The sequence below is a fragment of the Hypomesus nipponensis genome, chromosome 6, assembly GCF_054491055.1.
Source record: "Hypomesus nipponensis isolate SF chromosome 6, ASM5449105v1, whole genome shotgun sequence".
NCBI classification, from domain to species: domain Eukaryota; kingdom Metazoa; phylum Chordata; class Actinopteri; order Osmeriformes; family Osmeridae; genus Hypomesus; species Hypomesus nipponensis.
In genome coordinates, this window is record NC_140366.1 from 18,991,749 (window position 1) to 19,010,601 (window position 18,853).

The following is an 18,853-nucleotide window of genomic DNA, read 5'->3' on the forward strand; positions in this document are numbered from 1 at the left end:
CAAAGTATCTGTAGGTCACTAAATCCTCTGGCTTTCTTCTTATGTAAATACGTACAGTATAGGTGCTAGAAACATCTAAAAGCATATGAAATGAAGCTATACCAAATACTTTATGTAATAATACGTTCATTATTTTTTGGGGATAATTGTGTTATTGTGGGCATAGTGTGTTGTTGTGCATATATTTTCTATAAATAATTTATGAAAACATAATAAGACTATGTCTATACATTCAAGTCAACTAGTACATTAATGACAGACTTGTGTCTGCATGATGTAGTGTGCCAGCTAAGAAGTTTACAGTACATTTTGTTCAGATGCAATGTAATCAGTGTTCAAAATGTGATTTATGTTTGTAAAAATCCTAAAATGCATGAATTTTGCTATTATCTTTCTTCATTTATATTTTTTGGGGGAATAAGATTGAACACTGGTTTCCACCAACTGTGTGGGAAATATAAGAGACATTATTAGAATGCATTTAAATATCTTTTTTTAATTACCCTACTCTTGCACTTCTCAATGAACCTTTCCTTCATCTCCTAAGAAATCCTCTTCATAGGATATAATCAGGATTTTTTTTATCATGCCATCTGTCGCTCTGTACCTCGGATATATATATATATATATATATATATATATATTTCAATCAAATAAAAATAATGTTTTCTTCTCAAACGTGTTCAGTGAATGACTCAACGGTGGATATGTGCAGGTGTTTTGACCTTAGTGAATAGAACAGGATCAGATTACTCAAATTATACTATAGAAACCTTCCTTTGTAAGCCACTTATAGATTTATGCAATATAGACATGGCATCTGTTGAGGATTAAGCGTAATTTCTACTAAAGCCTGGGATAGGGATATATCTACCAATGAAAAATATCAAGATATTCATAAAACTAGATTGGGATTAGTTTATTTTTTGGCATACTATCAGAGTAAGGTTTTTTTTAATATATTTTTTTACGCTGCAACCTACATGTTTACCATGGTTTATAAAATTATAAATCCCTTAGTGGGGGATAAAGTAGAATTGTTGTTGTTTTGTATACTGTACATTGAATCAGAATCAGAATCAAAATTGTATTGTATGTATGAAACAACATGGCATTGCTGCACATCACACATTTGATTCACATAATTTGTGTGTGTGTTCAGTGTGTGTCTATGTGTGTTTGTATGTGTGTCTATGTGTGTGTGCGTGTGTGTGCGCTCAGTGTGTGTCTATGTGTGTGTGTGTGTGTGTCTATGTGTGTGTGTGTGTGTGTGTGTGTGGTGCGCTCAGTGCTGGCCAGCTGCTCCTTCACAGGGCAGGCTTCCCCTCAGAATCTGCTCCTCCTTCAGCTTGTCCTCTGTAAACGTCTCCCTGACCCTGTGCAGCAGCTCTGGGCGCAGCAGGACATCCAGGGCAGTCATGGCCAGGCCCTTGGCTGCTCTCAGTGTGTAGAACTGGGCTTTCTCATCACCTGGAAGGAATTAGTCAGTCAATCAGTTGTATTTATAAAGCGCATTTGGGAATTACAGCTGTTAGCCAAAGAGCCAAAATAGAACACAAGACACAATCACAGACAGTTCAAACGCAATCACAGAGAGGACATCACAGAGAGGACATCACAGAGAGGACATCACAGAGAGGACATCACAGAGAGGACATCACAGAGAGGACATCACAGAGAGGACATCTGGACGTGTGTACTACAGACACTAATGTAACATGTGATTATTTCTAATACTTAGACTTTTGAAACTAAATACTTTGTCTTCCTATCTTGGTACGATGTATTGGTCTTACCAGAAGCAATGGTATATTCCTCTGTGTGATTCAGAGCATCAGTACCAATGTAGAAGTAGGGATGGATTCCAGGAATGATAAAAGACACAAATCAAATCAAATCAAATTTATTTGTATAGCCCTTTTTACACGCAAGCATGTCACAGAGGGCTTCACATACGCCCATGGAACTGCCCCTCAACCAACCTAAACCCTCAAGGAAGACAAGGAAAAACTCCCAGAAAAACTCCCAACGGGAGAAAAAATGGAAGAAACCTTGGGAGGAGCAATTCAGAGAGGGATCCCCTCCTCCAGAGACGGTTGGCAAGAGAGAGGAGCAGAACACAAGCTAAACATCATACAGTGTCAATGGGTTTTAAAACACCAAAAATCCATTGTTCGGCTTTATAGACGTTGGATGGGACCTGGAAACTCGCTGTTGACCGTCATGGAGGCTGGTTTCCGGTTGACGACCTGGTCCAGCGTTGGTAGACCGACGACCAGGCAGGTCCTGACAGCTCAGACCCCCCACACCACAAGGGATGTGTGGGGGGGACAGAGAGGAGAACAGGGATTAGAGAATGCCAGGAGCAGCTAACAGTTTCAGTCGTAATAGAATGAGATCCCCACCGGTCAAGTGTGGACTAGTGCAGCAATTTAACAAAGCTAAGAGGGTATGTGATGCAGCCCCACACACCAAGACAGCGACAGCCCCCCTTGGTTGGAACATGAAATCTGTTCCAGGGGAAACAACTCTAAAATAGGTTATATTTATACGAATAAGGATGAAAACAACCAGCCCCCCGTTGTCTCCAACTAGTAAACTATAACAATTAAAATATACAGCAACGGAACTATTACAGTAACAATATACAATAACAGGTTTACTTTATTTGTAGCATTTAAATGGGCAGTGTGAACATAAGCTAAAATTACAATTTAAAAGTTACATGTGATACACACATAGGCAAACGCACACCCCAGGTTTACATAGAAAGTACACACATTTAACAATCATAGGATTGACTAAACAGGAACGTTTTTAATCTAGTTTTAAATGTCGAAACAGTATCAGCCTCCCTAATTGAGACAGGTAATTTGTTCCAGAGAAGAGGTGCTCTATATGAGAACGCCCTACCTCCAGCAGTTTTTTTCTTAATTTTGGGTATTACCAGATAGCCGGCATCTTGAGATCTTAGAGTCCTTGCGGGGCAATAGGGTGCAAGGAGACCGGAGAGGTACAGTGGTGCCAATCCATGTAGAGATTTGTAAGTTAGTAGTAAAACTTTGAAATCAGCTCTGGCTTGGATAGGGAGCCAGTGTAAAGAGATAAGAGTAGATGTTATATGATCAAACTTTCTTGTTTTTGTCAATAGTCTAGCAGCAGCATTTTGTACCCGCTGTAAATTTTTCAAGTAGGTAATTGGGAGGCCAGAGAACAACACATTGCAGTAGTCCAATCGGGACGTAACAAAAGCATGTATTAGTTTTTCAGCATCATCCTTTGAGAGGAATTTTCGTATTTTGGCAATATTACGTAGATGGAAAAATGCAGTTCTGGTGATTTGTTTAATATGGTACTCAAACGAAAGGTCTGGGTCCAATGTGACTCCTAAATTTTTTACCAACTGGCTTTGAGATACTTTGACACCATCTAAGTTTAAGGTCAGATTGGATAAATTATTTCTGTATTTTTTAGGGCCGAAAATTTGAACCTCGGTTTTATCCGAATTAAGAAGAAGGAAATTTGCTGTCATCCAAGTTCTCAACCCGGAAACACATTTTTCCATAGCATGTGGAAATTCTCCAGGCTTTATGGACATGTATAGCTGAGTATCATCTGCATAACAGTGAAAATTTACCCCAGAGCTTCTAATTATGTTTCCTAAAGGCAACATATAGAGTGAAAATAACAGAGGGCCTAGAACTGAACCCTGTGGTACTCCGTATTTTACAGTAGTGCTCCTGGATGAGCAACCATCATAGTGGACATATTGTGATCTATCAGATAGATACGATCTAAACCACTGAAGTGAAGTACCAGAGATCCCAACATAGTTCTCCATACGCTCCAGGAGAATCTCATGATCCACAGTGTCAAATGCTGCACTAAGGTCTAGAAGAACCAGAACAGAGATAGAGCCCGCGTCAGAGGCTAATAATAGATCATTGACTACCTTAGCTAATGCAGTTTCAGTGCTGTGGTGAAGACGAAATCCAGACTGGAGAGGTTCATAAAGCTGATTTGAGGAGAGGTGCTCAGTTAGCTGTTGTGCCACAGCTTTTTCTAAAATTTTGGAGAGAAATGGCAAATTTGAAATTGGCCTATAGTTGCTAATACAACCTGGATCCAGGTTTGGTTTTTTAAGAAGGGGCTTAATAATAGCTTGTTTGAAATTGTCAGGGATTTGTCCAGTTACAATAGATTCATTAATAATACTAAGCATGGAAGGTCCAATAATAGGGAGAAGTTCCCTACAAAGTTTGGCAGGGAGGGGATCAAGAAGGCAGCTGATGGGTTTCGAGGAATCTACCAGCTCGATGAACGCTTCCATAGAAATAGGGTTAAAGTGGGTAAGAGCCTCAACATGCAGCATGCTGGGTATAGAGTCAAATTCTGTGTTGATGGCCACTCCTCCAGGCCTAGTCTGTAGTTTGTCCCTTATTGCATAGATTTTTTGGTCAAAGAAATCTAAGAAATCATTGGGAGAGAGATCTGAACTAACGCAGAGTGTACTTTTCTTAGTGAGTTTTGCAACAGTATCAAATAGGAACTTTGTGTTATGTTTGTTCTTACTAATCAATTTCGAGAAATATTCTGATCTGGACCTGATGAGGACTTGCTTGTACTCAATTTGGCTGTCCTTCCAGGCCAGGCGGAAAACCTCCAATTTAGTGGTACGCCACTTATGCTCTAATTTTCGAGTGGACCTCTTGAGAGTGCGGCTTTCCTCTGAATACCGTTGCCAAAGTCTGTGGATCCTGTCAGTTTCAAACACAATAAAGCGTCTTATCTCAACATGATGTTGTATCACAACAATTGCACAATCAGCACATTTTAGAAAATATTCAAAGTGGGAAATATTCTCTAACTGACCACAAGAGGGCCATGTTATAAGAAGAACAGAGATGGTTTGTGTTGGTGTTCAGTTGATGCACTTTCTGTATTACAGAATGAATCCGCAAAACTGTGCAATGTTGTATTTGAGTTTTGATGTTGTTCTTGTAGTGTCTAAAACACACTATACCTTAGCATTAACCACTGTAATACTGTTAGAATTGTGCACTATGTGCTCTATTTATAAGTTGCTTTGCATGAAAGCATCTGCCAGATGAATAACTGTGAATGTTTAGGAGATGACTCAGTTGGAAGTGGCTGTAGGTTGTACCTGACTTTGTTTCAAGCATGCAGAATACAGAGATAAATAGGATGTAGCTAACATAAAGCCATAAACACATATCATTTGATATAATCTAAGGACAGCTGAGGACATCAGATATCTGTATGTGTCAGTAAGATGTAGCAGTCTTTACATTCCAACATTACTTTCAAAGTTACTTTCACATTTCTCACCAGAAGAGTTTTTGAGAACCTCCTGATCTGTGGTAAACTCCATCCCCAAGGCCTTTCCGTTAGTTTCATACAGATCTTCCAGAGTGGTATTTCTCAGGATATTGTCAAAAGCATTTCTCGCAAACTCAACTTCAACCTGAAGAAGGCATATTCTTCTGAGTTCATGAGATTGTCTCACTTCTGAACAACAGCGATAATTGTCGACAGTAAACAATCTTGACATTACCTAAACCGTATATCTCTTATCCAAACAGGGGATTTGATATTTTACTTACTTGGCAGCCAGTCGCCATGGCAGCAGACCTAAAGCACATCTCAGCTTTGGCCTTGATGGTGGGTAGATCTTTACGTGATGGAGTACGCAGATAGTACTCCAGCTCTGTGTAGTCAGGAATTATGTTGGGTTTTACCCCTCCATTTTTAATAACTCCTGCACAGTCGGGGTTTAAATTGTTGTTAGCTTTGATATCCTGGCACAACAGCCCATAAAACTATACATCACCACGACGTACCAAGATGCACATCAGTGACTGCCTGACCAGTGTCTCACCATGGACTCTCCAGTCAGGTTTCAGTTGTTGTCTGAGTACAGAGATGTTGTTGTAGGCCAGCACAGCAGCGTCCAGAGCATTGATGCCTGCCCAGGGGTGACTGGCTGCATGACTCGCCTTGCCGTGGTACTTTACCACCACACTAAACAGGATATCAGAAACCAGATCAGGGCATTGGTTGTCACACTGTCTGTCTATTCTGGGAGCAGGGCAGGGGCATGCCAGACTACTGGCCTTGTAAGCCTGATATAGCTACACTTCAATGCAACACAAGGCCTATAGCAACAGCCATAGAACTCAGGTGCATTTGTTGTTTGTAGTGTGCCGATAAGTGCTATTACGGATATTGATTTGCATGGCTTTGGAAATCATGTATAGGTTTGTAAGTCTTGTCTGTGGGATATATAATGCTGTAATATGTACTCATGTTCAGCAACATCTGGTAGATACGGGGCATCCTCTTGAGAAGGGTGCGCCATAAACACAACATCCAACCCATCAAACGCTCCCTGCTTCATCATATCGGCTTTACCCCCTACATCCTCCTCAGCCGGGGTACCCAGCACGGTCACCTGAGAGCAGAACAAGAATCCATTTCAATTCCATATCAACGATATAAAAGACCGTGCATGATAATATGACATTTTTGGCATCCTATCGCTATCAAAATATGCAGTTAATGAAACGCAAATCCGCTTCTAACGCTGTTCCAAGAGGCAAAATGACATGGACGACCTTACCTGGACGCGCGCCGGGAAATCGGACGTTCCCTCAATCACTGCCTTTAAACCAATGGCAGAAGCGGCTCCTACTTCGGCGATCAGATTGTGGCCACACGCATGTCCTATCCCAGGCAGTGCGTCGTATTCGCACAAAAAACCTACGTTTATCAGCTGTCCTTCCTTACGACCACCGGGTCCCCACGTGGCACGAAATGCCGTCTCAAGTTTAAAATGTTTCTCCACTTCCCATCCATTTTCCTCTGAGAAAAAGGCTACCAATCTGTCGTGGGCCTTTCTCTCTTCATATGCCAGTTCAGGGCAACTCCATATATCATTACTTAAACTATAAAGCTTGTCTTTTGCATCGTCAATACATCGGCCAACTTGCTGTTTAAGCTTTAAGAGCAAGTCTGGGGAAACAGACTGAGCCATTGTCCTAAGTTGAATACAAACTGCTGTCTCTCAGCACTAACTTTCTTCAGAGATAATACTTTGGACATGACGTAATACAGTGTCCTCCCCACCAGACAGTGCTGAAACTTTGGGCCAGTCTTGGGTTGGTCCAAGATGGCGACCTGTGCAGACGTTTTACTCTGAGCTCCGAGATTCTGACCGAGTACCAGTTGTTTAAAATGAATAATTAAGATTATATTATTGATAAATGGAGTGAACGGTTGCTCTTGCTTCCAGTAAACTAATTTGCCCGAATAAGGAGACTTTAGTTGGTCATATTGAGTGAATTAACAACTAGCTAGCTAACTATTCGCTGTTAGCCAAAGTTTTGCTAATACCAAGACACGTGCGATAAGATGTCAAAGAGAGACGCCAAGAATGTGAGAAAGGGAGGTTTGATGATGGATATAACTGATGAAAGCTCGTTTCCCAGTTTATGTACTCCTCTGCCTCATACTCCATTAAAAAGCCCAAATCCCAAGAAGATCTGCACGAAAGAAGATTTAACAGTATCAAATGCCGACATCCTAAAAGCCATTAATGGTTTGAATGACCGTTTTTTGAAGTTTGAAGAAATTGTAATGAAGAATACAGCCGAGATTGCCAGAGTGCAGGAAAATGTGAAAGGGCTGGAAATCCAGTGGAAAGGGACTGATGACACAGTGAAGAAGATGAGTGACCAGATGACAACCCTGTGGGAGAAACAAGAAGAGTCGGAGCGGTACAGTAGGAGATGGAATCTTCGTCTTCTGAATCTTCCAGAAAGCAGCAACGAGGATGTGAGGAAGGAGGTGCTGGAGATTATCGCTGAAATCATCCCAGAGGAAAAGAGCAAGCTTGGGTTTATGGTGGACACCGTGCACAGGGTCGGACGCCCAAGAGAAGATAAAAGCAGTCGTCCCATCATCATTCAGTTCACTATGCGCACCTTTAGATACAAAATATGGAGAGCTTCTTTAAACGCCGACGTCATCAAGAAGAAGAACCTCCGGATAGCTGAGGATTTAACCCAACAGGAGAGACAGTGCAGAAATAAACTGTGGCCTCTTGTGCAGCAAGCACGCGCCAACGGGAAGAAAACTAAATGGCAGGGTCCTGTTGTCATCATTAACGGTGTGAGACACACGGCATGACTTGTTAAAATTACCTTAACGTTAGGCAAACTTTTCAAGTTCGATATACTCAAACTTAGTGGGTTAATTTGCTCTCCTTGTATGAAACTAATAGGGCAATATGTTCACTCCAATAGCTAAAACAAGAGTTTCAGGAGTTAATTTAGGTACCCGTGTTCAGAACGTTCTACTTGGCGGTAAGCTAATCTCTGTTATTTTCTATCTCAGAGTGTTTTTTCTTTAACTAACGCTAGTTCATATAACCTTACAAACATCCAGTTAAAACGTATTATTTTCTTTATTATGACAGACTTCCATTTTAGTTCCTTAAAAATATTATCTTTTAATGTCAGAGGTATCCGCGACAGCACCAAAAGGAAATCAATTTTTTTGTTCAGTAGACGACAAAATGCCGATTTGATATTTTTACAAGAGACTCATTCGGTCGAAAGTGATGTGAAGTTTTGGAAAGCGCAATGGGGCGATCATTGTTATTTTTCTCATGCCTCTCAACAATCAGCAGGTGTCGCCATTTTCCTTAACAAATTTAAAGGAGATATAGTTGAATCAGTGATCTCAAATGAGGGTAGATGGATAATCCTGGTTTTCAAATTTGACAATTCCTTCTTTATAGTTTGCAATTTATATAATTATAACAATGCAGCTCTGGCCAAAATAATGTTTATACAACTTTGTACTAAACTTGACACCTTTAAAAACAAATATAAGGATGCACACTTGATTATTGGAGGCGATTATAATGATGCTCCAGATGATCTTGTTGATAGAATGCCTGTTAAATCAATTCCATGTTCAAGATTTAAAAGTACTGTATATATTTGTGAACAACTGTCAATTATAGATGTTTGGCGATATTTAAACCCCGACATTAACGAATTCACCTGGAGCAATGCCAGTGGATCCTTACAATCTAGGATTGATCTATGGCTTATATCTCCCTCTTGTTTGCAGTTTGTGACAGACTCATCACATAGTTATGCCCCACTTTCTGATCACAAATTAATTTCAATCCATTTAGCAGGAACAAAACAACAGAAGGGTAATATACGTGGTTATTGGAAACTAAATAATAACTTATTAAAAGACGCTGAGTTTTGTGATTTAGTCAAAGAAACAGCAAAAAGCATATTTGGTAATAACGAAATGAATCACATACAAAAATGGGAATATTTCAAGTTTAAAATCAGAGAAATGGCAATTAAACGAAGTAAAGTAATTAAAAAACATAACATAGCCAAAGAAGTCAGTATTATGGATAAATTAAATGTGCTAATGAATAAGGGTAATCTTTCAGAGGAAGAAGAAACGACAATGAAAAAATTAAAAGAGGAAATAGATAAAATGTATATTGAATTGGCTAAAGGGGCATTTGTAAGGTCCCGAGCAAAATGGCTGGAACAAGGGGAAAGAAATTCGAGTTATTTCTTTGCTTTAGAGAAGAGAAATCACAAAAGAAATAATTTAACTACTCTTAAAATTAATGATAACATCACCTCTAATTCTTTGGACATTGCAAGACATGTTGGTACATTTTATAGCAATATTTACAAATCAAATATTCAATTTAGTGATTGTGATAAATTTATTGAATCAGTTAAAGAATTTACACCAACTATATCTGATCACTTTAAGATGGAATGCGAACGTCCCATTACTAATGTGGAAATCTCAGAGGCTGTTAGTGCAATGAAAAAAGGGAAATCTCCGGGTATTGATGGGCTTTCAGTTGAATTCTATTTGCATTTTTGGGAAACCATTGAAAATCCTTTATTTGATTTATTCAAGGAATGCATTTTAAATAAGGAAATGTCCACAACTATGAAGCAAGGTTTAATATGTCTTCTCCCTAAACCTGATAAAGATCACTTAATGATAGAAAATTGGAGACCTATTACACTCCTAAATATTGACTACAAAATTTTATCATTGATTTTTGCTAAACGGTTAAAAAGAGGTCTTCATGAGATAATACATGAAACACAAACAGGATTTATGTCTAACCGTCACATTAGCTCTAATATAAGACTTGTTCTTGACCTGTTGGACTATTCTGATAATATCAACACTGATGCACTGGTACTATTTCTTGACTTCTATAAAGCATTTGATACGGTAGAACACTACTTTTTACTCAAAACACTTCAGATTTTTGGTTTTGGACAACATTTTATATCTTTAGTAGAAATGCTTTATAAAAATATTGACAGCTCTGTGATATTATATCCAAACACCACAGAAAGATTTCCTGTACTGAGATCAGTTCGCCAGGGATGCCCTATTTCACCGTTCTTGTTCTTGCTGGTGGTTGAATTATTGTCATTACATATTCGACATAATCCTATCATTAAAGGTTTATCTATTTTTGGTAAGGAAATTAGAATAACTCAACTAGCGGATGATACAGCTCTCTTTTTGAGTGACAAACATCAGATTGAATATGCTATAATCCTAATTGACCAATTTTCAGCTGCTTCGGGTTTAACACTTAACAAATCTAAATGTGAAATCTTATGTTTGTATCAGACAGAAGAGGAAAACATGTTTAATATACCTGTTAAGAAATGTGTTAAATATTTAGGCATTCATATTTGCAAGGACCACATGGAACGTCAACAGCTTAATTTTTCATCTAAATTGAAGGGGACTAAAACAATACTGAATTTATGGCTTCAGAGAGACATTTCTATTTTGGGAAGGATTCTTTTGACGAAAGCAGAAGGGATTTCAAGATTTGTCTATCCTGCACTTTCTCTCAATGTTCATGATTCAACATGCAAAGACATAAATACTATGTTTACAAACTTTGTATGGAAAAATAGACACCATCATTTAAAAAAAGTGGTGCTCTCTGGTTCTAAGGATGAAGGTGGATTTGATCTTCTGAACTTTGGGGACTTGAATTACACCTTTAAGGTGAAATGGTTGAAGGAATGTCTGAGAGCGCCAGAGTCTTTATGGTACTTCATTCCCAATAATATTTTTCGCAGTATAGGAGGTCTTAAATTTGTATTGAAATGTAACTACAGTTTTACAAGATTGCCGTTGAAACTATCACAATTTTATCAACAAGCTCTTTTGGCCTGGAAGCTGTGTCATTCTCACAACTTTTCTCCACACAAATCTATTTTATGGAATAATGAATGCATCACTAGGAGGAACAAGTCACTCTATCTGCAGAATTGGATTGATAGAGATATTATTTTCTTAAAAGACCTTTTTGATTGTAATGGACAATTACTTAAATATGAATCCTTTCTCAGAGAGAAGTCATTCCCGATTACATTTAAAGAATATAGCTCGGTTTTCAAATCTATACCTACTGGCATATTAGAATTAATGAAAGGTTATAAAAAACAAAATGAGGTTTCTGGATTTAATTCTACTCTTTATATAAACGGTATTGATATTATGAGCAGCAAATGTACTAATAAGCTAATTAGAAATTGCTTCCAAAATTCAAAGAAAATAACACCTCGTGGAAAGTTTTTCTGGAATTCTCATTTTACTGATATTAAATGGCATAGGGCATGGCTTGTTCCTTTTAGATATTGTATCACAAATAAAGTTAGGGAATTACATTTGAAAATACTGCATAATATATATCCTACAAACTTGTTTATCTCAAAATTCATGCCTGTTGATAATTACTGTAGCTTTTGTAAAACAGAACAAGAATCGTTGACCCATCTTTTTTATGGATGTTCATTCTGTATTACATTCTGGAAAAGTCTTGAAGATTATATTGTATTTAAAACGACACATACAGTCTCGCTTGAAGGGAAACATATTATTACTTATTTTGAATGTACAGATAGCAATTTGGGTAATATTGTTAACCTATTTATTTTATTAGGTAAGTTCCATATTCACAAAGCAAAGTTCTCCAAATCAACCCCATGTTTTAAAATGTTTCTAATTGAAACTGACATGTACTTCGAGTCTCTTAAATTGGTAAAAAATAAGAAAGGTAGTATAACAATGGATATCTGCTCAAAACTATTCAATTAAGAATTATTGCTGTAAGTGTCTTTAAGGAAGTTTGCAAGTCTGTCACCTTGTAACATTTTTTATTTTTTGTCTCATTTTTTTCTTTGTTGCAAATTGTGAAAATGTGATTAGTTGTAAATTGATTTATAATAATAAAATTAAATTAAAAAAAAAAAAAAAAAAAAAAAAAAAAAAAGTGCTGAAACTTTGACCACAAACTTTTACTCGAAAGTAAACATGCTGTATGATACATTTTGGTCGGCAGAGGGCAGCACTGCCACCTCCCTAACCGGATTGGTTCACGCTAGAGACACTTGATTCTACACAACAGGGGCCTTAAAGACTGAGGGCCTCAAGACATGTTTACGCTACTGTCTTGTGTAGCTGCTTGGTCTTCTGAATGGTAATACTGAACTTACAGAAACTGAGCCATCAAGTAAACATGTTGGACTAATAAGCACACAGACTATTTATTGGGGGTTGCCAATAGTTTAATGTAAATTTTAATTTGGATATGAAATGCATCATAAAAAAATATCTTTCAAATTGCAACGTGGGAGTGCATTTCTTTTAACATATCACAATTTGGTCACTGGACACATTTTTTTTTTGCTTTCAACAAAATGTATCATGAGGTTTCGGTACAGTAATACAATTTCTCCATTTGTGTGACATCACTGAGTCAGAAAAAATAAGATCTAGAAGCTGCCTTGCTCCAAAGCATCGGGGGTAAAGTGTGTTACATAATAATATAAAGATCATTCACAGAACTTGAATCATCTTCAAACATACTTTTGGTAAACATTTTCAGTGCTTCAAATGAAACGCAACACTGAAACCAACGGGAAAAGAGGTATGTGAAACAAAGTTACAAAGTCTTTTGAAAATATCTAAAAATAGAAATAATGTCAGTGCGAGAAATGGAAAAGAAAACACTCAGTGTCAATTCTGAATGTCTGTTTTCCCACAGCAAATGTCCCTGTTAGAGTAAATCCTTGATTTTCGATACTTTCACATTGTCACTCCCTTCCTGGACCTTCCTGGACCTTCCAGAGTTCCCTGAAGATTGTGGGTTGTCTCTGCAGTGCATTTAGGCAATAGCAGCCACGATGGGCTGAGATTCACAGAACCCCTAACTTTCTCAACTTTTCGCTTGCTACTAACAGGACCCATGTTGGTTTTCACTCTTGTGCAAATAGGTAAGAAAATCTCTTACACTCAATGTGCCCCAATGGGTATTGCAGCCCATTCACAGAACTGTACAAAAATGCACCAGTTCAAGGGGAACATCTGATTGCAAGCTTCAGTAACAAAACTATACTTTCAGTTAAAATAACATGAAACATATACAATTATATTACATGTTTACAATATGTACATTTACACATGTTCATTTAAAAACCCAATTAACACAAGGCCACTTTTACTGAAATTGTATTACAGAAACAAAACTCAATACATTCTGTTGAAGGAAGTTACACTTCCGGCTCTGGATTACCTTAAAGCCAAATCTTTAGCGCTGAGGAGAGGGGCTGTTTTCGAGAAACCTAAACAATGTGATCACTGCTAATCCTGAACTTTCAGCAGAGACTTCAAATGAAAAGTCATTTGCTCTCGGCTGGGGTCTGGGTGTTGGGCCCTGTTCTTCCCGACCCAGTGACTGGGTGGTTTGGGCAACACACTTGGAGAAGGGGGCTCACTGAATTTAGCTCCGGCATAAATCTTCTCACCGTCTCTAAGCTCCTCCTCGGATGGCGCTGAGACGGCGCTGAGAACCGTGACGTTGTCGGGTGAGCTGAAGGGCTTCACATCGCTGAGGTGGTGCTGGAAGGGGGAAATGGGTTTCTTCTGGTGGACGTTGTCTGGCTTCTTAGTGGACTGAGTACTGCCAGGCGCATGGCTGTGTTTGGCCCGGTGACTCCGAGCGTTCAGATTTTGAACAGGCTGATCATGTTTACTCAAGCTGTGAATTGGCTGGCCTCCGGACTGAATGGTACATCGCTCAACTTTTCCGCCTTTTGACTTCAGCAGCTGGGAAGCAGAGAGAAAACTGATTAATAAATGCTAAATAATACCAAAAAAAATGTATATATCAATATATATATATATCAATATATATATATATATATATATTCAAGAGAAACTAAAGTAATAAATGTCTTACTAAAAAAATTTAAATTGCTTTTTGCCAGGCCCTTATATAGCTAGGTCACTGCCTCATAAACAAGCGTCCAAAACGCACGTCCTCCAGTTACGACTTTCGATATAAAAAAAAAAACAACAAAAAAAACGGATTGCACAAATCCAGTATCGGTAGGTCGAATATTAGGCCAAGTATATTACGTGATCACATCCTTGTGGTGTGGAACAACCTACGTCACTTTCTAAATTTCAAGATGCCTGACATTTCACCCTGAACCTAGTTTCGTTTCGTCATCCCAGCCGTTATTCTTACACGGTATACTCGCCCTTTTGTACACTATTAACATTCTACAAATTTGAAATGTAAAATCAAACGTGACAAACGGTTAAAAAAAAAAGTACCATGGTCATGGCATTTATGAACACATTTGTCTACATACCTCCTTCTTTGTTCCCTGTTTGTGATGAAGAGTCAACACTGTTGATTGGGTGCGACCATTAGCGAGCTCAATGTTGGACTGCGCTTGGGACTTTGACGAAACTGCGACATTGTTGTTGTTGATGTCTGCGAGGCGCGTGGGGTTGTTCCTCAGCAGGACTTGGTGTTTCTGGTTAGGCTGCTGGCAGTGGTGCTGGGGACGCTGCAACCCCGACGACGCCGAACGCACTTTCTTACCCCCTTTCTTTAACAAGGTTTGCCTTGTTTTGGTTAGGTTAGCACCAGCATTGTGAGAGGTCAAGGCTTGTGGCTTGTTATTTTCGACGTTATCAAGGTTCGACTCGATGTAATGACCTAGTGACTCGCCCAACATGATTTCCAAATCCCGTGGAGGCGGCGATGGAGGATACATCGACTTGTAAAAAATTAAGATAACTTCAAGCTAACTAGCTAATAGTTAGCACTTAGCTAGCTAACAATTACACACCACGAAACTCCCGTCAACAAGATAGCGACATACCATCCAATGTTGTTGGCAAACTTTAAGTCGAAGTATGTACCGAACATTGATAGATCTGAGATCTGATGTTGTCGGTTAATTAAATATGCCGAAAGCGGAGTATGTACGGCCGTTTTATGTACGACCGTTTACTGCACGGTCCTCAAAATCCCGAGATGGCGCAGCTTGCTTGCTGTCCGTGAAACGATGGAAATGGCGCAGCAGAGGAACTTCCTGGTTGTAAAAGAAGAAACACGCCCACTCGCTTCTTTACAAAGAATAGCAACATCAACGCTAATCAACAATTTTTATCAACGATAAGGAATTAAATGCGTGTATCATTTCGTCCTGCTAGTTAAATTATCTAAATACAAGTACAAGAAAATGCAGGTTCTAGCAGGTTCTCACGTTTCAAATTACGTCATGAACATTATGTCATTGGTCGCATGTAATCTAATCCCTTTTCAGAAACGGTAGGCTATATTAGATGTTCTAAACGTTGTTGACGTGCATCTCATGCATGTCTGCTATCAAATCACAACTGGTGATGTTGGAATTAGTGAGGGAAAAAAAGACTACAAATGATAAGCAGACAGTTCTTCGATCGTTACATATCATTACACGCGCCAATTTTCACCGGATCTTGAATATACTACACATTTTATGTTTGTCCCTGCACTATATTAACAGAGAGAGAAAGAGATAGAGAGAGAGATATAGAGAGAGATAGACATTATATGGTGAAACTGTTCCTGAACTCTTAACTTGCTCAACTGTCAGCCGCTTGATGGTTGGATCTGCTGCATCAAATCTGCTAGGCAACAGCTGCATCTCTGTTGTTGCTAGGAGAAAATCTCATCACATGTGCAGACTGCCTAACATTTGATTGGTCACTGAATAACTGGTCACCCGTCATCCCCCCCCCCCGTCACCCCCCAACACACACACAAATAAGCACACTACTCTTTATTGCTTCCCGTCTATTCAATATTTAGTCATGTGTCTAATAATGATGTAATATTATTAGTAAGGTTTCATGATGTTGAATTTATCTTGTGTTAACTACTTCAATCAACATTACAAGTTAACCAGAGAAGGTTTGATTTGAATACATTAATGACATTTTCTATAATTATCTCACAGGAAAATAATAAACTAAAGGATGAAAAATATAGACATTTTGGAATTGTACTACCATCTACTGGCCATTTGACGTAACTGCAACACTTGACTTGGCGCAATGCACACTGGTCTGTTTTGGAAGCAATGTGGAGAATTTAGTTGTAGTTCACAATCATGAGCTGTGCACCAGATGCTTGAGACAGACAAAACATTATTCTTCTGGGACATTTACCTATTGTAAGTAATCTTTTATTATTTGGACCGTTATCTCACTTTGTAGGTGAGGCGGTTGAGGTGTAAATAGGCCCTTAATCTCTTTATTCACTCCTAATTGTGAAGGCCTGTCAGCCTGCGGTGAAGGGTGATCTCAGGGGCTGGAGGAGAAAGAAGTAAACACCGATGCTCAGCTAGCCGACCTAACCTCGGCTTGTGAAAATTTACAGTAGCCTCATTCGCTGGACATAATGTCACACACTGGACCTCCACCTCGATGGCGGAATTGTCCTAGAAGAGGACAACCGGTTGCAGGTAAGGCAATATTATTTAGCAGTGAGCTAGCTACGTAGCTAGCCGCTCGCATAGGGTGCTAGGTAGCCTAGCTTGTGTCGCATTGCATGTTGTACGTACGTTCGTATACAATTGACCGCGCTCAACGTAAGGACGGTGACGGTGGAGTAAACCTGGTTACCTGAAATAAGATCAGTCCCAGAGTAGAGTTGCCAACATAATATAACCTTTCTTTGGTGCTTGAAATGTAACCATTGCACTTTTACAACTTAACGGTAGTATTAATGTTTATGATTACATCATACTTTACTTACATCATACTTTACATGCAATAAAGCTGTCCAGTTGCCATGACTTTATTCAGTTGATTAGGTGAAAACGGGACAGTCAGCTACTTAGAAAGATAGAAACCAGCTGCAAACGTATGCATTTTGCCGGGTGTCTTGGGCTACCAAAACAAAAATACTTAATTGTCAGCTAGCCACAGGCAATGTTTACTCGTTATTATCTTGCCCTATGACCTAGATAGCAGGCTACATGATATAGTGGAGAAAACCCCTATGAAACACTGTGACATCTAGTTTCTGATAGTCACCGAGTGAATGATGGGGACGAAACACAGGGTTGAGTCACGTGTCAAAACAAATCAGTATCTTTGACCAAGAAAGAGCAGTTCCAGCACTTTCCATCAACTGTACATGGTAGCTGGCAAATAAGACAATCATTTAAATTATGTAATTTAATTATGTAATTTAATGCCAGTTTAATACCTTGTTATAATGTGATTCTCCCTAACCCAATTTCTGTAATACCCTTCAGCTAAGTTCCTGCCAATGAAAACAATGCTGGGGCCCAAATATGATGACAAAGTCCCAGAGGAGAACAGATTTAATCCGAGCATGTTATCCAACTATTTAAAAAGTCTCAAGGTAAGAAATGCTTTTTGTTGCTCTTTCATAATTATTATGAAAGTATTTTTAAGTTGAACAATCTTACAGTTTGATGGCAATGTTTTGGAAGGCTTTAATTGTTCTCTCTCTGTGCTGTGCATGCATACCACAAAATCCAGTCCCGATACAAAAGCCCTAACATATCTGTTTTTGTCCTCAAAGAACAGGCCTAAAACTCACTCTCGCTCTCTTTCAGGTAAAAATGGGGTTGTTAGTCGACTTAACAAACACTACACGTTTTTATGACCGGAACGAAATCGAAAAAGAGGGCATTAAATATGTGAAACTTCAGTGTAAAGGGTAAGACACTTTAGTTTTTAAGATCCTTAGTTTGATACCACAAATGCATGGTTGAATTAGTAGTGAGTGACTAAGATATGTATCCTTCATTCTGTTGTTCTTGGTCCTTAGCCATGGAGAGTGCCCCTCAACAGAAACCACCGAGATGTTTATTAGACTTTGTGGGCATTTCATCGAGAAGAATCCTACAGAATTAATAGGTAAGTTCAAAGTACTTTTATTGTCATTGTCTCAAAAAGAACAAAACAGTAGAGGCAGCAACAGACAGCTGAAAAGTTAGCGTGCTGTGGACATTAACTGCCACAGCTAAATAATAATAAATAACAATTAATAAATAGATAAATAAATATTCGTTGAGGTGCATCAATAGTTGCAGGATAGAGTGTGAGGAAAGAGTATTTCCTTTTTTTGTTGTTTTGTTGGTTTCTCGATAAAGTTAGATATGCGTTCAACTCACAAAGCCAGTGCAGGATATTCATGACTGTATCAATTTGATGTTGGCATGGGACGCTAGGGGGAGCTAGAAAATAACTTCTTCCATGTTTGTAGTTGACCGAAAGCCCTATCGTTAACCCCTGGTAATTAGTCCTCAATGATGAGAAATGACAAGCTGAATTAGTCTTGGATACATGGGTACTTGCGTGCTTGCCTAATCTTGTTTGCATCAACAAGGGGCTTTTCCTGACAGCCCTTCACTTT

The 18,853-nt window shown here is 38.8% G+C and overlaps 3 protein-coding genes across 5 annotated transcripts in view; 1 reads left to right on the plus strand and 2 right to left on the minus strand.

Annotated features, from left to right (window-relative positions):
• Positions 1-904: 904 nt before the first annotated feature.
• On the minus strand, positions 905-7,149 carry LOC146287491 (xaa-Arg dipeptidase-like). Its single transcript, XM_084700082.1, has 8 exons — positions 6,641-7,149; positions 6,324-6,472; positions 5,900-6,042; positions 5,625-5,779; positions 5,350-5,485; positions 4,737-4,757; positions 1,797-1,883; positions 905-1,470 (listed from the first exon to the last, which is right to left on the minus strand). Exons 1-8 carry the CDS (start codon positions 7,052-7,054, stop codon positions 1,286-1,288), a joined length of 1,290 nt encoding a protein of 429 aa, XP_084556208.1. The 5' UTR covers positions 7,055-7,149; the 3' UTR covers positions 905-1,285.
• Positions 7,150-12,664: 5,515 nt separating this feature from the next.
• pnrc1 (proline-rich nuclear receptor coactivator 1) lies at positions 12,665-15,898 on the minus strand. Its single transcript, XM_084700084.1, has 2 exons — positions 14,778-15,898; positions 12,665-14,226 (listed from the first exon to the last, which is right to left on the minus strand). The coding sequence occupies exons 1-2, from the start codon at positions 15,186-15,188 to the stop codon at positions 13,762-13,764; spliced, it is 876 nt and encodes a 291-aa protein (XP_084556210.1). The 5' UTR covers positions 15,189-15,898; the 3' UTR covers positions 12,665-13,761.
• Positions 15,899-16,346: 448 nt separating this feature from the next.
• The window catches only part of rngtt (RNA guanylyltransferase and 5'-phosphatase), a 69,289-nt gene continuing 66,782 nt past the window's right edge, over positions 16,347-18,853 (plus strand). For 2 of the 3 annotated variants that reach the window (XR_014758470.1, XM_084700083.1), the window contains exons 1-5: positions 16,463-16,634; positions 16,737-16,925; positions 17,724-17,833; positions 18,051-18,154; positions 18,266-18,354. Coding sequence is in view for 1 of the 3 variants with exons in the window: in XM_084700083.1 (XP_084556209.1) it covers positions 16,862-16,925; positions 17,724-17,833; positions 18,051-18,154; positions 18,266-18,354 (367 nt within the window). In the remaining 2 variants the exon portion in view is untranslated. Of the gene's footprint in view, positions 16,635-16,736; positions 16,926-17,723; positions 17,834-18,050; positions 18,155-18,265; positions 18,355-18,853 lie in introns of all 3 variants that reach the window. The other variant, XR_014758471.1, reaches the window with a different exon arrangement.

What these genes read in the sequence shown, in the direction of transcription:
- LOC146287491 (XM_084700082.1), bottom strand. Translation starts at nt 7,054, where the DNA reads ATGGCTCAGTCTGTTTCCCCAGACTTGCTCTTAAAGCTTAAACAGCAA. An exon ending in ATTTCCCGGCGCGCGTCCAG is followed by an intron (nt 6,473 to 6,640) that starts GTAAGGTCGTCC and finishes TTCTGCTCTCAG; the next exon opens with GTGACCGTGCTGGGTACCCC. An exon ending in GGAATATACCATTGCTTCTG is followed by an intron (nt 1,471 to 1,796) that starts GTAAGACCAATA and finishes AATTCCTTCCAG; the next exon opens with GTGATGAGAAAGCCCAGTTC.
- pnrc1 (XM_084700084.1), bottom strand. Translation starts at nt 15,188, where the DNA reads ATGTATCCTCCATCGCCGCCTCCACGGGATTTGGAAATCATGTTGGGC. An exon ending in AACAGGGAACAAAGAAGGAG is followed by an intron (nt 14,227 to 14,777) that starts GTATGTAGACAA and finishes TCTGCTTCCCAG; the next exon opens with CTGCTGAAGTCAAAAGGCGG.